This window comes from Aotus nancymaae, unplaced genomic scaffold (assembly GCF_030222135.1).
Source record: "Aotus nancymaae isolate 86718 unplaced genomic scaffold, 86718_ANA_hifiasm-v0.15.2.pri h1tg000040l, whole genome shotgun sequence".
Classification (NCBI taxonomy): domain Eukaryota; kingdom Metazoa; phylum Chordata; class Mammalia; order Primates; family Aotidae; genus Aotus; species Aotus nancymaae.
The window spans coordinates 36,673,188-36,700,074 of NW_026988454.1; the positions used below are offsets into that span (position 1 = coordinate 36,673,188).

At 38.4% G+C, this 26,887-nt stretch overlaps 1 protein-coding gene across 31 annotated transcripts in view; it reads left to right on the top strand.

Moving 5' to 3' along the window:
* Window positions 1-26,887, top strand: part of EPB41L2 (erythrocyte membrane protein band 4.1 like 2) — a 225,463-nt gene that overhangs the window by 182,779 nt on the left and 15,797 nt on the right. For 5 of the 31 annotated variants that reach the window (XM_012458316.2, XM_064360686.1, XM_012458317.2 and 2 more), the window contains exons 13-22: window positions 1,215-1,277; window positions 3,210-3,356; window positions 4,641-4,742; window positions 8,990-9,157; window positions 11,165-11,218; window positions 11,420-11,983; window positions 13,942-14,064; window positions 15,881-15,979; window positions 17,787-17,867; window positions 23,072-23,184. In XM_012458316.2, coding sequence (XP_012313739.1) covers window positions 1,215-1,277; window positions 3,210-3,356; window positions 4,641-4,742; window positions 8,990-9,157; window positions 11,165-11,218; window positions 11,420-11,983; window positions 13,942-14,064; window positions 15,881-15,979; window positions 17,787-17,867; window positions 23,072-23,179 — 1,509 coding nt within the window. In that variant the 3' untranslated portion in view covers window positions 23,180-23,184. The remainder of the gene's footprint in view (window positions 1-1,214; window positions 1,278-3,209; window positions 3,357-4,640; window positions 4,743-8,989; window positions 9,158-11,164; window positions 11,219-11,419; window positions 11,984-13,941; window positions 14,065-15,880; window positions 15,980-17,786; window positions 17,868-23,071; window positions 23,185-26,887) is intronic. The other 26 variants (XM_012458328.2, XM_064360696.1, XM_021666543.2 and 23 more) reach the window with 14 other exon arrangements.

A 26,887-nucleotide genomic window follows, 5' to 3' on the forward strand; every position in this document is an offset into this window, starting at 1 on the left:
ACCAAGGAGTTGGAAGATGTTTCATAACAGATTATTAAATGTCTGTGTCTCATTTTTCACTTCTGTTAAAGACTCTGAGATCCTTGCTTACCTCTGAAAAATACTATGAATGGTTAAAAAAGTAAGCCTTTTGAACACTTCGATTTGACACTATCTTCCTAATAAAGAAGGAAAATCGTATATGTTAGGAATTAACCTGTAAAGGTTAAGTGATTTGCCTTTGATAAAAGAGTCAATATTTTTATTCTCACCATTTTTTCCCTTGAGTTTCCCTTCAGTCAGTATTTGTTAGTTTTAAACTTTCATCTTCATTCTTTTGAATCATCAGATATTGAGAAATACCCAACTGTGAAAAGCTGTTCTTGTTTAAAGAATTTTATGAAAGTGGTTATATTTCAAAGATTATTTTTAAATACCCACTATTTTAATATTAAACTAGTTAAATGAACCGATCCCTCACCCCTGGCCAGGAAAAAAAAATCCATATTTAACAAACTGAATCATTGGTTTAACATTTATTCTCCAATATAAAGCTAAAAACAAATTTTACATCATTAGACTTTACCCCATCACTAGTTGATTTAGACATTTCAAATTAGAACAGATTGAATTATGCCATTTTTGCACTCTTGTATTTTTGTTCCTGAGTACAAAATATTCAAAAGCAGAGCATAATCTAGGGACTGAGAAAGAGTGAAGCTTCCATCCTCCATTCCACCTTTGCAAAGGATCATTTCCATCATTTGTACGATACTGTAGGTGAAGAAAGACCAAAGTGGCTTAATATTCTGCATCTTCTGAGGGCCTCACAATAAAGGTTGGTAACACTGGTTCACCATATAAGTTCAAATACAGCTACTTTGTACTGATTGATAGAGTTTCCACTAATAATCCCCTTCTTTCTGGTCATTTGCTGTGTGACTTTTCAGGTGAAGATGGAAGAAGAGGAAATACAGCTGGAAGAGGTGTCTGAGTTTTCCCTAAAGTTAAACATCTCATGGCTGCTGCTTGCCATTAGTTTTGTTGGGGGGAGGGTCTACTTGCAGAGTTTATTTGTGAGTTGTGTTCGTTGTGGCTTTAAGTTCATAAGATTTGTATTCCTCTTTTATTTTAATGTCTTAGACTGTCAAACTCTGGGTCATTTTGGTGCTTGCTGATTGATATACTTATGTTTATTTGCCTTTCCCCCCCCCGTGTGTGATTTAATTTCACAGAAAAATTCCTTGAGAGTAGAAGGGGATAATATTTATGTCAGACATAGCAATTTAATGTTGGAGGTTTGTATAATCTAAGAAAACAACTCTGTCCTAAAATGGCTGCCCGGCTGCTATGGACGGGAGGTCACGCATAGGCTGGCTGGCAATGTTCTTCAAGCACGGTGCATGCAGTGCATGGGGAATTCAATTTGGGAGTGCATGTTACCAGCCTCACGGTGTTCTTTTCAAGTAGCTTAGGCAGGACTGTATCTACTCGAAGTTCTCAAAGTGACAAGTGGGAAGAAAACGTTTAGTCAAATGAATCAAGTTTTTATCCAGTACTCTTGAAGTGGTTCTACAGGTAAACCTGCTCTCTCTCCTAATGGGTTAACTCTAGGGCATCAAATCAGAAGTAACACAGTTTCATCCTTAGTATATATTAACCAGAACAGATTTTTGTTTATTGATCTGGTGTTAAATCATTTGACTCTTGATCTTGATCTATGCCCTCCTTTTTTTTTTTTTTTGGTTAAAATTCATGATTGGGAATGTGGTCCACTTTCAGTATTCTGTTTGAGAGTATGCTAATTAAAGGAATTCTTTTAAGTAGAAAGAAAGAACAAGCAAAAGTGAGAGAGAAAGAAAGGAGAAAAAGCCCAATTACCCAATTAGGAGTGCAAAATGTAAAATATATTCCCCATGTCACATGAGAACATTGTAATTTTTTTAAATTTTTTTCCCTTCTTATTTTACAGTAGTATGTGACAATGTATTCAATGCAGAACTGCAGCTCTCAGTAATCTGACTAATCTGTCTGGTTGCTTTTGGCAGCTTTGATAACTGATGGAAATGTATTTTTGCCTAACTTACTAAAATGCTATAAAGTGTAATAAGTAACATTGCTTTGAACCAATGCAAGAAATGTGCCTGATCTCAAGCCACAGTCATTTTTCCATGCCATGCAAAGATTTTTAGATTTTCATGAGGTTTTGCAAATGGCTATAGAAGCTCATAGATGAGCTACTATGCTTGTGCATGAATATGGAATATCTAATTTTATTGGTTGCATGACCTGTTCCTTAAAGTGGGATGAAAGCTGTAATCCACAGGTGACCCTATGATTTTTGAAATATAAATAAATATGTAAAATTTGGTTATAACCATTTCCTGAACACTAATTACCTTTTATTGCCACAAATACTATTTATCAGAGCCAGTCAAAAAAATTTCCACAAATAACCATTTATCAGGGCCTACTCCTATGAAAATGGACCTGGTAGTTTTTCTTGCATATTTGTCTTTATAAGGACCATCTGGCAATTGTGGGGGCTAGACCCTACTTTTGTGCTTGGCAAGTACATGAGACCAGTCTGTGGTTCATTTATTTTATAAAGAGGCAAAACAGAAGCAGCCTCTGGAAGCAGCAATTTTTATTAAGAATAAAAAGCCACCACTGGAATTTCCTGAAAACAAACAAAAACCCTTGGCTTTTCCAGTTGGGGGATGATCCTGGTTTAGCTTTTTCTTCCAGCCAGTGTGCTTTCGGGTCTGCCTTTCTCTATTTTATACTTAATCTACTATGTTCACAGAATGCAATTTTAGGAGTAGTCTGAATCAGAAAGGTAAATTTGCTGGAACAAAGTCATAGTCTGAGTTTCAAATCCAAGTACTGGAAGGAAGTGTTATTTAGCCATTTTAATGATCAGTTCCATGCCGTCTTTCTGATAATGTAAATAATTGTTCCTTTAAAAATCCTAAACAGAAGAAATCAGAACCCTTTAAAATGTAAATCATTGAAGAAGTACACATTGACTTTATTTTCAAATTTTGATGAACTCATGAACTTATTCATAGATAATAATATGGCTTTAGAGACTTGGCATTTTTCTTGCTTTACTATGTTTTTTTTTTTTAATCATAAGTTTATTTTGTCTTATTTTTTGGTTTTATTTTTGTCCTACTGGGTTCTTTCCTTTTGGATTTTTTCCCCTTTGTTACGTTACATACTGCTAGGAACTGGATAAGGCCCAGGAGGACATACTGAAACATCAGGCTAGCATTAGTGAACTCAAGCGCAATTTTATGGAATCCACACCTGAGCCGCGCCCTAATGAATGGGAAAAACGACGTATCACACCTCTGTCTCTACAGACACAAGGGGTATGTCACTAGCTATTTGTTGGCTCTGTCTCACTCTAGCTATTCAATAGAACTCAAATTGTTAATCTCCTGTGTTGATTCTAGGGAAGTTATAAAATGTTCCCATTTAATTATTTTTATGTAATTACTAACAAATTTTTTAAATACTAAATATTTATTAACAATGTAATAGTTATTGGCCTAGTTCTTAGGTAAATTGCATGAGTTTCAAAATACTTTTGAAATAATTTTAGGATAATTTCACTATTTTACTCAGATAAATTGGTAGTAGTGATGAATTGTTATATAAGACAATTTAGAAACTAACATATTGTGTTTAGTAAGCTTTTTAGTTACTGATATCTGAAATAGGGAAATTTACTGAATATAATTAAATAATAATTAAAGGAATATCGACTATATTTAGAGTGGTTTAAGGTAATTACTATGAGGAAAATGAGTTTAACTTAGCTTTAAAGACTAATGAGCCCTGTTGGAAACTTGAAAAATGTTAGTAGTGAAATGTTAGAATTGTGTTTTAAAAATGGTTTTTCAGTCATTATATTCCTTTTCATGGTTTACTTCTCCCCACCGCTGATATGAGTATGTAGTGCTTTCGGGATATATTCTCAATATATTTCTCCATTCATTGTCATCCACATCTGTGCCTCTAGGATTCTTCCAAATCCCTCCTGTTATTGACCAAGAACATCCATGCCTCATTTATCATACTTGAGGAGACAGTGATCATACTATGTTTAATCTGTAGTTTAAAAAATGGTATAAAGATGGTTACCCTACAATTTCATCTTTTTCCTTTCAGTGTCTAGTCTGGCTTGAATGTCACCAAATTGTAGACATTTGATTTAGATATTCTAGTGCTATTTTTATTCACCTTTCCTTAAAAAGAAAAACTGTTAGTTGCTTTAAATTTCTAAGTTTGTGCCATTGAAAAAGAAGGCTCTTTAGAACAGATGAGCAAAAAGAATTGCTGAACTGAAAAACAGAACCTTTGAAAATATGAAGACATGCATGGTAGAGTCTTGTGAAGTTGGCTACAACTTCAGTTCTTAGTTTCAGATTTTTCTGAAGGCAATGAAGTCAATTTCAGCAGTCTATACAAGAATGTCATGTTTTCTGGAGAAACAGTGTCTGATACATGCCAAGGTTTTGGCCTTCCGTTATGTGCCGCTTCTTCTGGTGTGTGTCGCTGACCCACACAGGGTCAGTGTTTTATGTTTGTGTTGCTACAGGTGTAATGTATGTGTCTTATTTGTTGATTATGTCTGTTGTTTAAAACAATAGAGAAAAGGAGACCATCTTTTCAAGGATATTTTATCTGTGAAGGAGAAGTACCTGATGCCAGCAACACGGACAGTTGAAGAAAAAGCTCAGGAGACGGACAAGGTGTTCACCTTGCATCCTTGGATCTACTCTTGCTTTTTCCTTTTCCTTTTGTTTCTATCCACAGCCATAAGATTTCTTTTTTCTGTATGTCATACTAAAATTTTTTTGAAATGATTTTTGAGCATTTAAGGAGCTAAATCCCCTATGTATAGAAGCATAGGATCGTTGGATGAGAAACACCATTGCAGAAGCACTCGAAGTTCAAAATTTGCAATACAGAAACACCAACCAATTTAGGTGATAAGTGATTTCTAATTTGATGTATGTGGCTGACAGTTGGAAAACTGATTTCATGTGAAAATGCACTGTTTGGCCAGGCGCAGTGGCTCACGCCTATAATCCCAGCACTTTGGGAGGCCAAGGCAGGTGGACCATGAGGTCGGGAGATCAAGACCATCTTGGCCAACATGGTGAAACTCCCTCTCTGCTAAAAATACAAAAATTAGCCAGGCATGGTGGTGTGTGCTTGTAATCCCAGCTACTTGGGAGGCTGAGGCAGGAGAATAGCTTGAACCCAGGAGGCGGAGGTTGCAGTGAGCTGAGATTATGCCATTGCATTCCAGCCTGGTTACAGAGTAAGACTCTGTCTCAAAAAAAGAGAAAATGCACTGTTTATCCAATACTTATGCATGCTGTGTTGTTAAAATAACCACTTAGGTGCCTTGGATTATGAGTTTACTAATTACATATTAAAAGCTTTTGAGTTTTCATTTGTAAGATTTTTAATGGGAACAAAGATTTTGATGCACCTTAGCAGCTCCTTCATCTCTCTCTGCTCCTGTGTGACATTTCTGACATTGGTGAGGAAGTTCGCTTTCCATTACTTTTACATCCTCGTTCTTCTCTTTATACTGATTTTACTTAGTCAGGTGGTCAGTCTTTTATTTGCTGGGACTGGAGAGCTTAGAGTCTAGTGGAGGAGATATGGAAATTGGTAATTAGAAAATTTTTTCTTTTTTTCTTTTGTTTTCTTTTTTTTTTTTTTGAGACAGAGTGTTGCACTGTCACCTGGGGTGGAGTGCATTGGCGCAACCTTGGCTTACTACAGCTTCCACCTCCCAGATTCAAGTGATTCTCCTGCCTCAGCCCTGAGTAGCTGGGATTGCAGGTGCCCACCACCATGTCCGGCTAAGTTTTTGTATCTTTAGTAGAGACGGGGTTCACTATGTTAGCCAGGCCGGCCTCGAACTCCTGACCTCATGATCCGCCCGCCTCTGGCTCCCAAAGTGCTGGGATTATAGGTGTGAGCCACTGCACCCAGCCAGTAATTAGAAAATTTCAGACACTAAGAAGTAAGTGTTAAGAAGGTGAAATACAATGTTGTGTTAGGAGTGGATTAGGAAGATAGTTTTGTCATTGTGGTCAGGAGGAGATGGCATTTGAGTTGAGACCTTAATGATGACCAGGTGGCTATGTGAAAATGTATCCTCACATAAGGAAGAGCAAATACAAGAGCTGCAACCCAGGAACTGAAAGACCAAAGGAAGGAAAATTCAAAGAGGTTAGACCCTAGCTTATGTCATGGTCTTAAAGACCATGCTAACAGTTTGGAATTGTACAGTAGGGATGATGGAAAGGCATTGGAGAGTTTTTAGGTGAGTAGTGGCAGAATCCCACCTGTGTCTGTCAGAAGTCCCCCTGGCACTGGATGAGGAATAGATTATAGGGGCTGTGAATGAGAGCAGAGAGTATTAATAAGGAAACAGTGTTTACTTTCCACAAAGTAGATTCTATTAATTAGTATAGAGTACTCATCGGAACACATGATGGGGTGGGGGAAGAGCCAAAATAAATAGAAATTCCCTAAAGGAACTTGTGGTCTAGTTGAGATGAAATATTTTCAGAACATTGCAAATGAGAAAGATAATTTCATGAAGCTAAACCAAATGACATATTTATATACTTTCAAGGTTAGCTTGAAACCAAAGCCAATTAGACTCCATGTGTATAATAAGGACTGTAATATCACATGCTTTGAAATGTTACGTATTTTTGATAACCTGTCCTCCAGAAGCTATCACATGATATCATTCGATCAAATTTAAAGTGATATCCTTGGACTTTTTGCAGTAGGAAACTTTGACATTATAGTGGAGATGTTTAAAATTACTAAAAATACCTTGTCACAGAAGTCATGTTAAAGTGATATTAATGTGAAATTTAAATCTGGAAAAGCCCCCGAATAGTTTATCTGTACTTGAAGTTACTGTTTTTTTTGTTCTTTTCCTCTCCAATACATGCAGAAAAATACATACTTATGTGACATACAGATAGATTGTTCTTTTTACAATCATCCATTCATCTGTACCTGTATTGTATCTTTTTTTCTCTTCAAATAACATACTACTATTAGTTGGAAGTATGTGAGCATTTGTCTACTGTAGTGTTTTGATTTTAACAAAGTACCTTTTCAATTTCTGTCTTTGTTGTATCTTCATTTTACTGTTGATTTTGCAGGGGTTCTCATTTATCTTTGAATTATAATTCTTATTGAAAGTAAAATTTAAAAAAAATTATGCATAAGTATATAATTTGACATTTTCCAAATTTCTATAATATGGGTTTTATAGCGTTTTTAAAAAGCGGTAATAGTTTCTTTTTAAAAAAAATACGTTGAACTTTCAAAGTGGCTGTCGTTTGAATTTGAACAATTTTGAGAGTAGAGCAGAAAATTGGAAACCAAGCCATTTAATCTTTAATGGGTAAATAACTCTGTTGTAATCCTCTTAACGTTTTGTATGCATTATGATGACTTAAACTTGCATAGACTATTCTCTCCTAAGAGATTTTATACATTGTAACTTCAAGGCACTTTTGAAGGTATGTCATTGAATAATGAAATGCATGGCGCTTCTTTAAACACCTCAGTGATCTCTCACTGGGAAGGGCACCCCATCCACCCCACTAGGGATGGTAATGAAGCTACCAGAAGCTTTTTTCTCTCCTGAATATTGCAAGTGCTTACTCGCCTCACCCTTCTTAGCTCAGTGTATGAAGACGCCCCTTGGGAGTGTCATTGATTTTTCTTTAAGATTTTTGAATGGTGGCCAGGTGCGGTTGCTCACGCCTGTATTCCCAGCACTTTGGGAGACTGAGGAGGGCGGATCATCTCAAGTCAGGAGTTCGAGACCAGCCTGGCCAACGTGACAAAACCCTGTCTCTACTAAAAATACAAAAATTTGCTGGGCATGATGGCACATGCCTGTAATCCCAGCTACTGGGAGGCTGACGCAGGAGAATTGCTTGAACCTGGGAGGCAGAGGTGGCCATGAGCTGAGATCACTGCACTGCACTCCAGCCTGGCGACAGAGCAAGACTCTATCTCAAAAAAAAAAAAAAAAAAAAGATGTCTGAATAATGGGGTTTATTAGGAATTATTCTCATACTCTGACATGAGTATTGACATTTCAGGTTTCTGAGGACAGTTCTGTTGTCCCTCAGGCAGGTCAGGAGCCATCGTTTAAGAGCCAGACACAGCAAAGTTAAACTTGTTTTCATGGTTTTTAGGGAGAAATAATTTTCACGTTGCTCATTGAGCTTTCAACTCTGAATTTGTCTTCCTATTTTGAATTATTTTTCTTTACCTGTTTCTTTTGGCAAAAAAAAAGGGGGGGGAGGGATAATTTATTTATTCTGTGGCATATTTAGCACGCCCAAGGGAATTAATGTGGGCTGCTGTCGGAATGTTTGTTGTACAGAGAATTAAGATGGTATCGAGTAGGGAAGAGATTGTAGGAGCTGGAGTGGTGGGGGAAGGCCTTACACAAAATATGGAATATGAAGTGCGCCCCAGGGAGATGAGAAAATTGGAAAGGCTCAGAGTGTGCAGAGAAGGACAAAGAACAGCCTTGGAGGCAGGAGAGAGAGGACTGCCAAGCTCTAACAGAAATAAGCATTTCAAGTGGAAGGCCACTGAAGAGGCCATCCTGTGCAGAAAAAGGCCAAGGAACTGCCTCAAGAATATATGAAACAGCATTTGGGTGGGTCAGTTGTGCTCAATTTGTGATCAACCAAGCAGTTTTCACTGGTTTCTGTAGGTTGCAACTATCCAAGGTTCTCAAGCAGGGGGGAAAAGCTGGCGTTCAGGCAAACCTCTGCATAAGCCTGCTACAGAATTCTCATCTTTCTTTCATTTTATGCTGTTCTGTTGTTCTTTCTTGTGTAACCTTTCCTTTCTTTCAGTAGGTCACTGCTGTCTGTTCTGACTTGTTGCTAATTCTTTGCTCTTCCTTTTCTGACCTCTCTAGAGCCTAGAAGAGGAGATAACATCAATTTTGTTTAGTGAAAAGGGCTTTACTGATAGCATGAAAGCCACCTTCACGTCAGCCACCACTTGGACAGCAGAGGGCGCTGTTGTGAGCGCTAATGCACCTTCTGAAAAGCTTTCTTCCTCGCCCTTCTCACACTTGCTTGAGGTGCATTTTACTTTGTTTCCCGTTACTAAAAGCCACATATGAGAGATATTTTCATTTTTTAAATATTCAGGCACCATTCCCTCCAGTGCTTATGTTGGTGAAATTAATTCTTCCTGGGAGAAACGTTCAAGAAACAGTGACCGAATTGGAACATGAAGAAAAGATATAGATTGGATGTTTCTCCTGCTTCTTTCAAAGAAAAAAAAAATCTGCCTAAATTCAGAGAACAATTTAAATCATAGTTCCAGAGTCTGAGCTGTTAAGCAGAGGGAAACCCTCAACCAGATAGAAGCCAAGTATGCTTTGCAAAGTTGATGTTTTCAAAACCCAAATTCCAGGCATTCTCTGATGGTGTGTTATTTTTAAAATTCTGTTCATATGGAAAAATCTGAAGTGCCTCCCATGCTCCATGAGATAAGTGTTTTTGAATGACCCTGAGGAATTCCCTGAACTTGGGCAGAACCTATCCAGCCAACTGAGGTTAAGATATAACAGTAATAGTAATTCACTGACCTGTAATCATAATGGAATGTGTGTTTCAGAAATGTCCTGGTCACTGGATATCTTTATTATAAGTAGTCATGGTTAAATGCTACCTGTTTATCAAAATAGATTGAAAGTTCTTTTAGTTTAATATCTAAAACCTCTGAGTTTTCAATAAAACTGGAAAGATAACTGTCTTCTATTAGTTACATGATTTACGTGGTATTGATTTGGATCAGTGAAAGCATGCCCTTTCCATTCATTGAAGAATAATAGGGCAGGTCAAAGAGAGTTTGTGAGTAGATGTTGACAGTGCTGCAGAGAAGTGTGCCATGTTAGGATCTTCAGCTCATGGTTGTCCATGTGTCTGGGAAAATGAACACAACCCTGCTGTCTGTTACAGGCAACAGCTCCAGTCCAGTTAGTACCTTGGCAACTTCACAACAGTATCCAGAGGGCTCAGTGGCACAGTGCCCTTCTCGATCCAGCGTGGAGTCACCTTTGTGAATAAATAGGGCTCCTCACTCCAGCTGATTTGTTTTTAAGTTAGCTCATAGGCAGTAGTACCACCTAAATGTCAGAAAGTTGGCCATGCTTGCGTTGTATCATTGTAAAGCAGACTTTTTTAAGTGTGAGAAAAATGTAAGGCTTTAAAAACAAACTCCTCTGTACAAACAAGTTTCCACCCTAATTAATAATACCATAGCATAGCAATTTATGTTACTCATGTATTCAGTCAACAGATATTTATTGAACATTTAGGTGCTATATTACTCAACTGTAATAAATTAATTTACTCCCAAGAAATAGATGTCTGCAGGGGATCGGAGTGAACATGTCATATAATAAACTTGACTCATTTTAGATTTCAAAGATGCTAGTGAAAGAGCTAAACTGAAAGAGAAAACACTTGGAGCTACCTTTGACATCTACCCTAATGTATAATGTAGCCTTTGCTTACCCATGATTCGAATTGGAATGTTAATAGCCATTTCTGGAATGAACACTTTCATGTTAATAGCCTTCTGAGGCCAACTATAATTTTGCCAATTAAAACTTTTTTTTTTTTTTAAAGAAAACCAGCAAAAAATAAAAGTGCCATCTCCTTGGTGCTATGTTCATTTAGGAATCACAGTTCCAGGCTAGGCATTATAGTCTGATTAAAACCCAAACTGTCGAATAGGTTTTAAAAGTTTTAAAATTTTTCCTTTAAGATGATGAGCCAGCTTTGGCATAATTTCATTTTTTAAAACCGTTTCAAACTGCATAGGTAGAGCTTATAGGTATATCTATAATAAAAGCATTCTACTTCTTTGGGAGGATGTTGGCTGTTTTTGTGTTTCTGTGTCTTTTTGTAAGCTTTTTGGCAATTTGTCTTGATTGTCCTCTATGTGACCTTGAGCAGAGGTTTCTGTACATGTCCATTCCTGCTGTTTTGTCTTTGCAGTGTCAGATGTTTGTTTCAGTGGTTGTTGAGGTAAAACTGTATTGATTTTGTGTCCTCGGTTGCTTTTTGTTCCGCAGACACGTGCTCCTGAGTCAGAAGGGCCTTGCACTGGAGCCAGGGATGCTGTTAAGGTTCTCCCCTTTTTCCACATTAACACCATTGCCTCACGTTCCTCATCGCCCTCACATTTGCCCCGCTTCCCTTTCAGTCAGCCATCATAATCATCTTTGTTTTTCTCCATGACATGAATCTGCCATCAGTTAATTTGGGATTCCGTGCTTTTTATTTATTCATCTATTTTTGTTTTCCCTCGTCCATCTTTTTTTGTATAGAGTTCACATGAGACTCTGAATATAGTGGAGGAGAAGAAGCGGGCAGAGGTTGGGAAAGACGAAAGAGTAATCACAGAAGAAATGAATGGTAAAGAGCTATCACCTGGGAGTGGTCCTGGGGAGATACGTAAGGTGGAGCCTGTGACACAAAAAGACTCCACCTCCCTGTCTTCTGAGAGCAGCAGCAGCAGCAGTGAGAGTGAGGAGGAAGACGTGGGAGAGTACCGTCCCCACCACCGAGTGACCGAGGGCACCATCAGGGAGGAACAGGAGTATGAAGAAGAGGTGGAGGAAGAACCCCGCCTGGCAGCCAAGGTAGTAGAGAGGGAGGAAGCAGTGCCCGAAGCCAACCCAGTCACACAAGCAGGTGCCAGTGTAATCACAGTAGAAACACTGATCCAGGAAAATATAGGTGCCCCAAAGATCCCTGGAGAGAAGAGTGTACACGAAGGCGCTCTTAAGCAAGACATGGGAGAAGAAGCAGAGGAAGAGCCACAGAAAGTTAACGGAGAGGTGTCCCATGTTGACATTGATGTTTTGCCACAAATTATTTGTTGTTCAGAGGTAAATGGGAGTCCCAAGTGGGAGCCAAACTCTAGAGCTGCTTCTCAGGTGGGGAACTCCTGCCTTTCTTCTCCTGTCCTCCCAGTTCTTCAGCTTTTTTCAACAAGAATCTGATTTTTCTCTCTCATGGGAGGAAGGGGGAAGGGACTGCTCTGTGGATTTTCTGCCAGCTCAGTTCATGGGTTCCAGCTTCTCTGCTGCCACTGGACACCTGTAGGGTAAACTTTCCTGCAAGCACCACATCCAGTGTTCTTTCCCTTTCCACGTTTAAATTTTTCTTTGCATGTTTTGGGTGTTTCCAACTGTTTTGTCTTTAGTTGCACTGCTTCCTCAAACTAAATGCCTTTTTTTTTTCCCTTGGTTTAATTAGAAAAATGTGTATGTAATGTTGAGAAAAAAAATGGTCACTGTTGAGTGCGTGTGCTCCTGATGTCATGACTGGGTTTGACTTCTTGGCTTATTCTTTTACTCTTCAACTTCACAGTTTTAGAAATGACAGCAGGCTCTGATTACTGTGATTCTCCGAATACAGTATCCAGCAGTGATGAGAATGTTATTTCCTGAATGCCGCTGTGATTTCCGTTTTTGGATTCCAGGGTTTATATGGTTTGGTTAAGAACCTTTCTATCCTTCCAGGCAACCAGAGGCTAGGCTATTTGATAGGAGGAGATCCTCTCTTCTCATTCCATCCTAATGTCAATTCTGGAGTCTTTGCCAGATGATTATATGTCTGATGGATTATCTACATTGGATATGAATCTTTCTCTTTTCTCTTTGAAGAGGAGAACTTTTCAGACTTCTCTTAGATTAAGCTTTGGTCACTAGGTGCAGTATCTCTCCTTTGGGAGTTAGGCTGAGGGAGAGTTTACTTCCTTGGGAATATTTCTTGATTCTAATATGAAATGCCTACAATACAGAGATTTATTCCTATTTTGTTCTCTTTGATGGGATGGAAAATGTTGAAGTGACTTTGTCTTAAAATAATGAAGTGGATTTTAACCATGTTACTTTTAAACTTCTGTTTCACTTCAGAGAAGATTTTTCAAGAGCCTTTGAACACTTTGAACTGTTCTGTATTTGACATATGGTTACTCTTCTTTAAATAATTATCCCTGTTGAGAATGTTCTCTCAAAGAAAGTACTGCAGTATTTTGGTAGTAGTATAGTCTGGTGTTGCATTAATATTAATCATGCATGCTCGGCAGACTACAATGTTAATAAGCCGTCGAACACTTCCTTTAATGTTTTAAATGTTCAAAGCATTGGTGCAACATGGATGGAGTAATTTTAGACAGAGCATTTTAACTTATGTAATACAGAAGAAAGACTGCAAGTTTTAGACAAGTATAATTGAAAACAGTAACACTTGAAGACATCCTTTCTGAAAATGGTGTGTCTGTTAACAATAAGGCAGAAAAGGCATTTTGGGCAGAAGAACAAATCCTAGCCTACCTAGCTGGTGTGCCAGTTAAAGGCAGTGAGCCTTCACACAAACTATGCGGTTCTTTAAACTATGATAAAAATAGAGACAGGTCACTTCACATAGTTCATTCTATTTTCTTTTCAATTTATTATTACTTGCCCAAAGCTAAAGTGTGTGTGTGTGTGTGTGTGTGTGAGAGTGTGAGACTATACACTAGGCTTGACATGTAAGTAGTTCGGGACCATCTTAATTTGAAGAGTAACATAATTTAGGAAGCCATCATGTCAGCTTATTTTTCATGTATGTGTATATACACGTGCACATTCATATATATGTATATACGTGTACATAAGATATATTCGAATGAAAATTTTTCTTTTTCTTTTGTTTGTTTTAGATTATTTGCTTTTACTCTTTTCTTTTGTGCATGAGTGTGTGTTTGGATATGTTTCTTACAATTATTTGTGAAGGCTCCATTAAGCACTTTTACTTTATTACCTCTAGAATTTATTTTTCCCTTCCTTTTCCACCTCAGCCACCAGTGGTAAAAACAGAGATGGTAACAATTTCTGATGCCTCACAAAGGACAGAAATCTCCACCAAGGAAGTCCCCATTGTCCAAACTGAGACCAAAACCATCACATATGAGTCTCCACAGGTACAAAAGTTCTAGCCTTGGACTGTTCGAACTCTTTTTTCGCTTAGAGTGTCTGTGTTTTCGTTCTTTCTTCTCTTAGTTTACATGTTTCTGGCTTTAATGTAGCTTTTGTGTCTCCACTTTGTAACTGTACTTCAACAACATAATTTGCTATTTTTCTCTCTTAGATTGGGACAGAGAGCTGCAATTCAATTGGCAACCCTGTAACTACAGGGGAACTGTACATATGATTATTTAGGACAGAGAGTATCAATCTTGTTCATATTATTGAAAGCCATTTCTGAGTTGACATATGCAAGAATGTTTGTGTACACTTAGGAAACAAATTGTCTTGCAAGGTTTATCTGATAAAATTCATGGATTAATAATTGGATCTAGTTGTGGATGTAATTTAGGCTTCTTCCCTCTCTAACTCCGTGAAAATAGACCCAGTCAACTCATTCTGGCTTGTAATAACACATTCATGCACATACACATTTGTGCTTCTCCTTCATGTGGGATTTTTTCTAAAGACATATGTAGTCATTCTTATGTGAATGGTGATACCATGTGTCTAAGGAATTATAAGATTTGTGTGTTTGATTTTAGGTTTTCACACATTGGTTCTGTAAAGATTTGAAATAAGCATTAAGATGTTTAACCTTAAGAATAACAAAAAAAAAAAGGGGGAAAGCATTCATCATTTCAAAAGAGAATATACAATAAATATTTTCTTCACTGAGAAATTGAACCTTCTGTGATAGAATTGTATCATGGTGGAGGAGGTCAGGTTATTGTCCTCTCAATATATTTTTAAAAGGTTTAATGCATGCACATATGAAACGTTTCTGAAAATTATTTTGGGTATGGCATCCCTGCGTGTGCATTGATCCCATATAAGCACAAACAGGTTTCTTATAAATGACTGCGGCGGGGGAACATTAGTCATGTGTCTGTATTGTGGTAAGTTGCCAGAATGAAGAAGTACAGGTGCATGACCCACGTTGGAAAGAGCTTTCCTCTTACAGTCAGAGAGACTCTGTACCATCCAGTTACTTCCTTTTGTCAGTGTCAGGAAACAGAAGACAAATATGTTCTGTGATCTTAACATAAACTATTAGGCTATTAATTTGCTTCATTGTTTCCCCTTGGAAACTCTAGAACCTTCTGCATCTTTCAATATCAAAGCAAACAAGTTAAAATTTATTTTAACATATGTATGGGATTTATATAAATGTATGTAGAGAGCACATGTGTATGTAGAGTATTGAAATATATGTGCCCATATATATGCTCACAAATATAAACTATTACAGGAACAATGTAGTTGATAAAACAAATCTACTAAGGTAAGCAGATAACCAAATCAGGCAGATTCAGTGTGTCCTAGTCAGGTTCTGTTACATGGTAATCTGATAAAATATTTATCTATTTTTACCCACCTGTGCTTAAAACATAACAAACTCAGCGCTGCTGGTCACTGTGGAAACTTCTCTGCCTGTCTCTCTAGTTTCTTTTTCTAGCTTCTGCAAATGTCCTTCAGACAAATTATGTCATAATTCCCTTGTAGCTTGCAGTTCCACCTCCTGTGTCCATTTTCGTCCATTCTCCTCTTTTTTCTCCCCTCACACAATGGAGTTTACTTCTCCATGTGTACCTAGCCTTTAGCCTCTCCTTGGTTTTAAATACCAGCCACTCTCTGGGGCAGTAAATTACCACTACAAACATGCAAACCACATAGATTTTAAAAGATGCATATTCGATGGGGCAGGGGTCTTCTCTGACAACATAATGGAAGTTAAGCATTACTTTGTATTTTTCCCCCAACTATCCAAAGATTGATGGCGGGGCTGGTGGTGATTCGGGCACGTTACTGACTGCACAAACCATCACATCTGAGTCCGTGTCAACAACGACAACCACACACATCACCAAGGTAAAGCAATGTAGGGGATCATATGGAGAGGATGGTGCATTACGGACAGAATCTTTTCCGAATTGTTTCTCTGTTCTTGTACACACTTCCATGTAAGATACAGACAGTGCCAGTGGAATAAAAATGCCTTGGTTTAAAGCATCCAAGAAATTAGGCTCCATTGACAAATGCATTCAAGCCAAATTGCACTTTTGTAAAGTACAAGGGGGTAAAAATACGTTATGAATAACTGTATGTAAGATAGCTACAAAAGCATAAATAATTTAATAAAATTTATAATTTATAAAAACAAACTTGTGCTTCTACTTTTATTAAGCCAGCCCTCCTGACTAAAGCAAGTGAATGAAGGCCATCATTCAGAATTTTCAGCAAGTTGTTCAAAAAATGTAGAATTTTCCTCATTTATTTAAGATTGCTAGTATGCTGATTTGGGGCATTCCTTCCTCTCTCCCCGCATATTCTCTAAATGTTTAGCACTGGGTAACCAGTGGTCCCTGGATCAACAGCATCAGCTTCTCCTGGAGCATCATTAGAAGTATAAATAGCAAGGCCCCACTCCAGCCCTCCTGAAACCCTGGAAGTGTCTTCAGAAGCTTCCACGTGATTCTGATTCATGCTGAAGTCATCAGATTTCCAACTCCAGCCTTATTTTCCACTATTTCCTACTGCTTCTACTTTTTACTTTGGATTAGTGTCTGAAGGTCTTAAAGGTATCCATTGTGCCCTTTCCAACCCATGTTTCAACAACAGTTTACAAAACAGCAAAATTTTAAAAGCCACATAAATGCAAGGTACTGTTGGTGTTCATTTTAAAGCATATGCAGTTGTTAAATTTAGTGATAAGTCTTGATTCTTACAGTAAAATACCGTCACTTGTGACTGAGAGTGTGCGTTTATCCAAGTTGTAAAAGTTGGACGTGTGCTTTCCCAGGACGGTGTGGAATTTGCTTATTGACTCTTTAGAAGGTCACAGCCAGATGATCTCCTCAGCCTTATCCAATGTGCCCCAGGCACTCTCAGCTTGCAGGGAGCCCATAACGCTGTGAGGCACTTTGTTTGGGAGCGCCTTCCTCCAGGCACCTCCACAGCCTTTGTCCAGCTATGCGCCATGTCCGCATGCATGACTACTTCTGTAGGGTGTCATCAAACATTTAACAAAAATCTCACCCATCTTCCATATCTTAAACCAAAGCAAATCCTTTTTAAAATTATTGCACTGAATGAAATGAACAAAATCAGCAAATGAATTTGTATGCTCAGAATCTGTCAGTCAAAACCATGGAATCATACAGAAGTCTTCTGTGATGGGGAAAAAATGTATCTGTCACATCAAACAATTTCTCAAACCAAAAACAGATACCTAAATTGTTACAGTTTCTTGTAATTTTGCAAATAACTGATTTCTCCTTACTCTACTCTACTTTTTAAAAATTGGCCAGCTAGGAGTAAAGAAACTTGGGAAATTATAACAGAATGCCCTAAAGGAGCTACTTGGATTCAATAATATCTGTCCTATCTTAATCAAGTGAGATTAAGATGGGACAGATGCCATCTTGAATATTGATAAATTACTTTTAAGGTTGCTCTCAGTTGAGGAGTACTTGTGGATGCTGTAACTTTAGTAATAGGATTCTCTATTGAGCTTAAAAATAAAGCACAGAGTGTTTCTAGAATATCAGCCTTCCGCTGCTTGGTGTATGTAGCCTTATGATGATCAGCAGGTCTGGGTGAACTCCACCTCTGTTTGCTCTGTGTAAACATGTTTTAGTGATTGCTGTTTTTTCCTCTTCTTCTTTATGACCTTTAGACTGTAAAAGGTGGAATTTCTGAAACAAGAATTGAGAAACGCATTGTGATTACAGGAGATGCAGATATTGATCACGACCAGGTAAGTAAGTTCGAGTTCCGGAAATGACCATGTTTGTTTTCTAAGTTTCACATTTGTCATCATGTTGCATACTTGTGTAAACCTCTTCTCCCAGCACCTCCTGGATGAAGTCTACCTCCTAAGCAGGCCATAAAGACACGGCCTGGATACGAGCTTCCCTGCCTCTGAATCAGCATAAAACACAGATTTCTCTTTATTGCCCACTCGCTTTACATGCACTTTTGGGTCAAAGTAATCTGGAGGATTTTTGGAAAACTAGATTCATGTGTGCCTAGTTTAACAGCAAGTGATCAAATATTTAAAAATGAATGGCAGTTTAATGTACTGGCTTCCAAAAAATGAAGAAAGCCTCTAAGCTTGACCTATGCCTACTTTTAGGAACTTTTCAAGTATATTTATGGCATTAGAAAAGTTGAACCATTGGCCGGGCGCGGTGGCTCAAGCCTGTAATCCCAGCACTTTGGGAGGCCGAGGCGGGTGGATCACGAGGTCGAGAGATCGAGACCATCCTGGTCAACATTGTGAAACCCCGTCTCTACTAATACAAAAAAATTAGCTGGGCATGGTGGCGCATGCCTGTAATCCCAGCTACTCAGGAGGCTGAGGCAGGAGAATTGCCTGAACCCAGGAGGCGGAGGTTGCGGTGAGCCGAGATCGCGCCATTGCACTCCAGCCTGGGTAACAAGAGCGAGACTCCGTCTCAAAAAACAAAAAAAAAAACAAAAAAAAAAAAAAAGAAAAGTTGAACCATTTACTACCAGGTGTTTTCTGTACATAAGATAGCTACAAATGCATAAATATTTTTATTAAATGTTTAATTTTATTAAATTATATATGCTTTTGTAGCTATCTTATGTACATTTTGTATTAAAAATAATTTAATAAAATTATTTATTAAATTGCTGTTATTTGGGGAGGGGAGGTAATATAAGGTTTCTTACAAAGTGAAAATTTACATTGATTCTGAAAATTTTTTAAAAGAATCATGCTTCCATTCTAATGTTAACTTTGGCAGCATGCATGGCTTCGAGCAGGTGATGAATGGGAGTGCTGGAGACTTTGAGAGCAGTTTTAATTTTAGACTGCAGTCCCAAGTGATGCTGAGAATTTTTTTTTTCAGTGATTTTAACTCAGCTTTAAAGGAGACCAAGCTGTTTTCTTTGTATAACAACTTGAAGAAGAGGAAAAGAAATACTCAATTGACCATCTCAGCTGGGGAGTAGGAGCTAATGATAGTTACACAGCTTGGACGTAATACCGAGCTCAGGAAAGAGAATTTTAGAGAACAGAATTTCTCATTTGAGAAAGGCTTCCTATATGTGATCAGAGATAAATGGATTTTTTCATGCCTAAGAAGAAAATTACTCCTAATTTTTTCTGACCTTTGTAAACATGATTTGACTTACATAATCATAATGTACTTTTAAATTTTTCTTAAGCATTATTAGAGGCTAAAAGGTTGCCTTGACTCTGGATTTTGACATAGGACTGGAGATTCCTAGGAGAGGATTAGTACACTTGTCTGTTTACCATGGGAAAATGAATGACCTATGCGGAAAACAAGCTTCCAGCTTTCCAGAGGGGACTTATTCTATTGTCCACTGGAACAGTCTTGAGAGTCCCCTGACCTCAAGTTGGAGCAAACCTGCTTCTTACTCTCTCTCTGGGACTCTTCTCAATAAGCACTCATTGAATTCCTAGAATATGTGAGGCACAGCCCACATTCTTTGGCATGGTGGAAAGTGCAAACTAGGGTCTCTAGAGTCTTCTCCCAGCCATTGTTTTTTCTTTCCCTTTTCCCCACTGAACTAGGCCTTTCACATACTTTAAAATGCCACCTTTCCAGCAGTATTATACTCAGGTTTCACTTATGTATTTTCTTTTGCCTTTTATAACAAATGGCAAAATAATTTTGTTATAAAAGGCAAAAGAATATTTTGGCCTGTTTGACGCAAAAATTCAAATCTAGGTAGTACTGCTTCTAAAAGGTAAATATTAAAAACGCAATCTGAAATACAACCACCAAAATAACACATAGCACCTAACTCTTAAAAAAAATCATGATGACTTTGCAGCCTTAGTGCTGTTGCTGCCAGGACAGGAATCTCTTTTTGTGTATATGAAGTGATGTTTCAGCCCTTTCTAAAACTGAGGTTAGATATCTAAATGAAGAGAACAGAAATTTCGCCTTTGTATGTTTGTGAGATAGCATAAACTTTTTTTTGCGGGGGGAGACAGAGTCTCCTCCTCTGTTCCCCAGGCTGGAGTGCAATGGCTTACTGCAGCCTCCGCCTCCCAGCTTCAAGTGATTCTCCTGCCTCAGCCTCCTGAGTAGCTGGGACTACAGGCACATGCCACCACACTCAACTAATTTTTGTGTTTTTAGTTGAGATGGGGTTTGACCATGTTGGCCAGGCTGGTCTTCAACTCCTGATATCAGGTGATCCACCCACCTCAGCCTCCCAAAGTGCCTGGGATTACAGGCATGAGCTACCATACCTGGCCAACATTTTTGAGTAAATGTAATTGTGGCTTTTGGTATGCTTGTCACCAGAAGCTGTTGTGAGTTCACTTTCTCCTTAAAGCCTGTCATGAGATGACAGAGCTATTTAAAATTAAATGATGAAATCGCTTTCCTGTCAAAATCTGATGTTGATCATGTAGTGACCTTCATAACATGGACCTCATTTTCAGTTCCTTGCCTACGTTAAAAGGAATCTTAAAATGGAAGCACACTTTCACTGGGCCAGACAGAAAAAAAGAAGTATTTTTTGTGTTGGCAAATCAAAGAGGCGTGCTTTTACAGAAACTTGCTTTGCAGATGCCTCACCCTGTGCTGGTCATGACGCTTCAGCTCCGTACCAGGGAGGGATAAACTACACTGCAGTTGCTCTTCAGAGCGTATTTCTTTCTAAGAAATAATTTCTCAATTTGGCAGTAAGATATGATAGTTTTCTCATAATCCTTATTATTGCCATAATAAATTAACATTTTTACAGTATTTAATTTAGTGTGCTGATGTTATAGAATGAAAGGAGTTACAACAAACTGATTTTGAATGTATTTCAGGATGACTATAGCAGTTTTTGCTTTTCCCAACCTTTCTATTAATTAGAGTGTATTTTACACATGTTGCCTTCCCTTGGGCGTCATCTACATTTTCTCTTTAACAATTGCCCTGGTTTTCTGTAGGCAGATGATTGGAGTGAACACAAACTCAAAGTATTTGATCATTTGTCTGTAGCTACATTTGGCTCTTACCAGAGCTTGTCCTTGTCTTTGGCTATTCCCAGTGTGGACTGCACAAACCAACATGTAGAAATGGTTTGGATCATTCCATTCTCCTTCCCTGTGAACACACACACACACACACACACACACACACACAGTAGAACTACACCCCTGTGCTTCCTCTCCCTTCCCTATTCCCATTCCAATCAACACACTGAAAAGCTTCTCTGACCTTCTCTGGAACTGGCTACCTGCTCCTGCTCCTGCTTCACATTAGCCCTCCAGGCATTCACTCTCCCCACTTGACAAATACTTCTGCTACTGCCTAGGTTGGAGGCTGGTTCCATGTCTCATTTCTGTCTAGTCCCGACACAGGTGGCTCAAGTGTCTTCCAAGTTTCTGTGCAAAAAATTTTTGGTATAAAAATGATGTCTTTTTTTTTTTTTTGGTATCTTTACCTTTTTTTTAATGAAATGAGGCTCAGAGTTCTGCTCAGTAACCTTACAGCTGACAGAAACTATCATGCAAACAAGAACTGCAGTTGTCCCTTTAGGCAGCTGACAGCAAAGGAAAAAATTGCATGGCTTTTTTTCAAATGTATAGTTTCTTTATGAGATATGGTAATCTCTGTCCTAGTAAAATTTTCTCTTTGTTTTAGAATTCTTTCCTATACCTTTTTTTTTTTTTTTGAGATGAAGTCTCACTCAAACCTGTTGCCCAGGCTGGAGTGCAGTGGCACAATCTTGCCCACTATAGCCTCTGCTTCCTGGGTTCAAGCAATTTTACCGCCTGAGCCACCCAAGTAGCTGGGATTACAGGTGTGTGCCAACCATGCCTGGCTGATTTTGTGTTAATAGAGATGGTTTTACCATGTTGGCCAGGCTGGTTTCAAACTCCTGACCTCAGGTGATCTGCCTGCCTCAGTGTCCCAAGTGCTGGGATTACAGGCGTAAACCACTGCACCCAGCCTTGAGAATTATTTCCTGGACTTTGAGTATTGTTCTCTGGTGTTTTGTTTTCTTCCCAAAACTTCTTTAAAAACAAAATGAGCAATAATTAAGAAAGACATTTTCCTCCTCTGAAAAATAGGATCTTTCCATTGTGCCACAACACTTTTACACAGTTTACTTTCTGATGAAACACAGAGAAACTCTGTTTTCTTACCACTTGGTCCAAGGAAGGGGCCGTGAACCACTGGAGTCAGCCCTCTGGGTCCTTTCTGCTCCGGTCCTGCTGCTCACAGGCTCGATGGCCTTGAGAAAGACCCATTGATCTTTGTGCCTGCAGTTTTGTCAACTGTCAAATAGGGCCCTGTATTTTATAACCTGAAGATGAGTCAGTCTCTGTTTTTTAGCTTTACTGATTGTATGTTTGTTGCTACTGCTCTTTAGTTTTGTGCCCTAGAGGTTTATAGACATCTTTCCTGCAGTCTTTTAGTTCAGCAGACATTTTAGTTCAAACAATTACTGAGAGCCTAAGAGGACAAAGATGAGCAAGGCTTGGTCCTGTGCCTTGCAGTTTCAGGCAACTAGGTGATGGCTACTATCACCTGAATGTCTAGATCAGGGACTATGCTGGCTGCCTTACATCATTACTTCAATTCACACAGAAAACCTTAAAATCATCTTTACAACTCAGCATTGGTCTCGGGTTACAGGTAAGAGTGCTAAGCCCCAAAGACTGTTTTCTCCAAATCTCACAGTGAGTATAATAAGCCTGGGATTCAAAGCCAACATGTTTCCTCCACGTGTCATTATTTGAAAGTGGACTAGAGGATTGGGAAATGTAGGAAATGAGAAGCAATCTATAAAATGACAATGAGCCCATTTCAAATCTTGCTGCTTCCTCAAATAAAGAAGTGAGTGCCTCTTGGCTTGAGGTTGGGTCCCAGGTGATCACCGTGTATGTATTTTGCTGTTGTAAGGTGGAGACTGTTCCGAGCTCACAGCTGTTCTCTGTCCTGACCTTGGCAGGCACTGGCTCAGGCGATCAGGGAAGCCAGAGAACAGCACCCTGACATGTCGGTCACAAGAGTGGTGGTACACAAAGAAACAGAGTTGGCGGAGGAAGGGGAGGAGTAAGTAAGGTAGGAGAGCCCTCATTGTCTGTGGCCTTTCTCGTGACTGCTCTGTACTCCCGAACCTGTGAAGGGATGTGAAATGAAAGTTCCTATCAGAGTCTCCTTCCTGTTTGACTTTCTAGACTGTTGTCATCTCCAAGTGCATCTGCTCAGGTACATATGATCTCTGTCAACTGATGGTCATGTGGTGTCATAACTCTGGTTTATTGAGGGGCTTCAATGATTGATATTCATATATTGCTTTACTATTCATAAGTTACATTAGTTAATGTTGGAAATGACCCTTTCAGGAAGGTGCTGTTACCTTCTTTGGATGAGAGATTTTTACTGTAGGAGGGATACGAGAGAGATGAGTTGAATCCACCCATCTCTACTAAAAATACAAAAATTAGATGGGCATGTTGGTGCATGCCTGTAATCCCATACTTGGGAGCCTGAGGCAGGAGAATCACTTTGACCTGGGAGGCGGACATTGCAGTGAGCCAACATTGCGCCACTGAACTCTAGCCTGGGTGACAGAGTAAGTGAGACTCTGTCTCAAAAAGAAAAGATACATCAGAGAATGAACCAGGAAGGAAAATACTTCTTTGACTGTGTAAAAATGGAAATAAATACTTTAGTTAAGCCAATAGAAACAAAAGCAAAGGGTAAATGATTAAGTTTAATGTGCTTGGCAGAGAAAGGAATAATATCCTGAATATATATTAAGAACTTACTGTGTCATTAAGAAAATTTAAACACTTTTGTAGAAAAATGGGCAGAGAATTAAATGAATAAACATGTGCAAACTAAAAACAGTAAACAAAAAATCTCTAGCCTCACTATTACTTAAATCAATACAAATTAAAAATTCAGTGGACAAATTTTCACCTGTAAATTTGGCAAAACTTATGTTTTTAGTAGTGTTGGGGAGGGTGCAGGAAGTATACTCGTATACTACTGTGTAAATTAGTAATATTGTGTGGAGGACAATTTGGGGCAAATATATCTCAAAAAATCTACATTAAACATGTCTACCATTAAACAACTTAAAGAATTTATCTTAAATAATCAGAAATGTATCCAAATATACACCTACAATGGTATTTGTCACATTTTAATATTTATATGTGTGTAAATTTATATTTGCTAGTATTAATAAAACGTGAAAGATTTACACAATCTGAAGAGAATTGTGTAAATGGTAGATGTGTCTCCATCCCCCTGTGTCCCCTCCCCCCACCACCAACAGTGTTCTTTTTCTTCATTCTTGGCTCTTCCTGTTACGTACAAATTTTACAATCAGATTGCTGGGTTCTAAGATTAAATCCTGAAGAGAAACCAGAGTATTATACTTGCTAATATTAGCAAAAAAAAAAAAAAAAAATTGAAATAATCTAAATGGTCAGGAGTCTCCTTTTTGCCAGTTTGGTGAATATGAACTTATGTGTAACTGTGATTATAGTTCCCATTTCCTTCATTAATATCTTTTCATATGGTTTTTGGCCCATTCATGTTTTCTCTTCTGTGAAAATATAGATGACCAAAAAATTCAAAGCCTTAAATGCTTGTTTACTTCTCTTGCCTGCTTTTGCTGTCATTTTTTCTTTCATTGGTAACTGATTCTTGATAGTTTCTACATACTGATCCTTTGTCTTTTTTTTTTTTTTTTTTTGAGACAGAGTCTTCCTCTGTCACCAGGCTGGAGTGCAGTGGCGTGATCTTGGCTCACTGCAACCTCTGCCTCCCGGGTTCAAACGATTCTCCTGCCTCAGCGTCCTGAGTAGCTGGGACTACAGGTGCGCACCACCATGCCCGGCTAATTTTTTGTATTTTTAGTAGAGATGAGGTTTCACTGTGTTAGCCAGGATGATCTCAATCTCCTGACTTTGTGATCTGCCCACCTCAGCCTCCCAAAGTGCTGGAATTACAGGTGTGAGCCACTGCACCCGGCCCTTCTTTGTCAGTTTTATGTGTTGCAAATATCTTGAGGTTAGTGGTTTTTGTTTCATTATTAAAGTAGTTGAATATAGTTAATATTGTTGAGTTTATCAAGCTTTTCCTTTATGACTTAACGTTCTTTCCATACTCTTAGGTGATAAAGATATTTTTAGGTAGAAATTTTAACATTGTTTTTCATGTATTCTTAATCCATCTGAAATCATTTTTTCTAAATGATGAGAAGCAGTGGTTCGTTTCCTACATAAGTAGCCGGCATTCTACCACTGTATTGAAGAGCCCGTCTTTCTGCCTCTCATCTGCATCATCGTATATCAAGTTTCTTACATGTGTGGGTGTTTCTGACACTGTTTCTATTGGTTCATGTGTCCATCCCTGCTCTAGTGCCATAATTACTTTAGCTTTATAATAGGTCTTGGTATATGGTAGGTGTGTCTCCATCCCCCTGTGACCCTTGCCCCACCACCAATAGTGTTCTTTTTCTTCATTATTGGCTCTTCCTGTTACATAGAAATTTTAGAATCAGATTGCTGGGTTCTAAGATTAAATCCTGCTGTACTTTAGCATTGTGTCTACTCTGTAGTTCAATATGAGGAGAATTACATCTTTTTAATATTGCCTTCTTTTCCATGAACATAAAAGGTCTCTATTTGTATATATCTTCTTTAATGTCTTTCATTAAAATTATATAGTTTTTTTAATCAGAGGAGGTCTTACAAATCTTTTCTAGCTGTTGCTAGCATAAAGATACACAGTTGATTTTTTTTATATTAATCTTATATCTAGCAACCTGACTCTTCATATCTTAGATACTATTTTAAACACAGGGTATATAATGGGCCCATAAGCAGAAATCATTAACAATTTTTATAAAAATAAGACATCCAGTGGCCTGAGTAAATGCACTGTGCTGTATGTGAATATTGATTTTTTTATCTTTGAGATGCATTTCCCTAATGATTTTATTTACTTTTTATTTTTTTGAGACAGAGTCTCACTCTGTCACTCAGGCTGGAGTATGGTGGCATGTTCTCGGCTCACTTTAACCTCTGCCTCCAAGTTTCAAGCAATTCTCCCTGCCTCAGCTTCCCAAGTAGCTAGGATTACAAGCGCCTGCCACCACACCCGGCTTATTTTTGTATTTTTTAGTAGAGACAGGGTTTTGTCATGTTGAGCAGGCTGGTCTTGAACTTCCGACTTCAAGTGATCTGCCTGCCTCGGCCTCCCAAAGTGCTGTGTTTATAGGCATGAGCCACTGTGCCCAGCCCCATCATGGTTTTATTATTATTATTTTTTTTTTGAGACAGATTCTCTGTTGCCCAGGCTGGAGTGCAGTGATGCGATCTTGACCCACTGCAGCCTCCACCATCCGGGTTCAAGCAGTTCTCCTGCTTCAGCCTCCTAAGTAGCTGGGACTACAAGTGCCTGCCACCACGCCTGGTTCCTAATGGTTTTAAATACGGAAGGCTAAAAGGATTCTTTCTTAGGAGTCAGAATACTGAAGGCTGTGTTTTCATCTTGCCAGATATCAAACTATATTGACATTAGGCAAGTCAGTGAATTGTATGATCTACCTTTTATCTCATAGGGGTTATTCTAAGGAAATGATAAGATAATGAATGAGAGAATGAGAAAAGTGAGCGTTGTAAAAACAAGGTAATAGCACAGCGTATTTTTTTCTCTAAATTTTCTTTTTTTTCTCTCTAAATTTTATGACTCAGTCACTTCTTAATCAGGAATGCTAGACAAAATTTGGTGACACTCTAAGCAT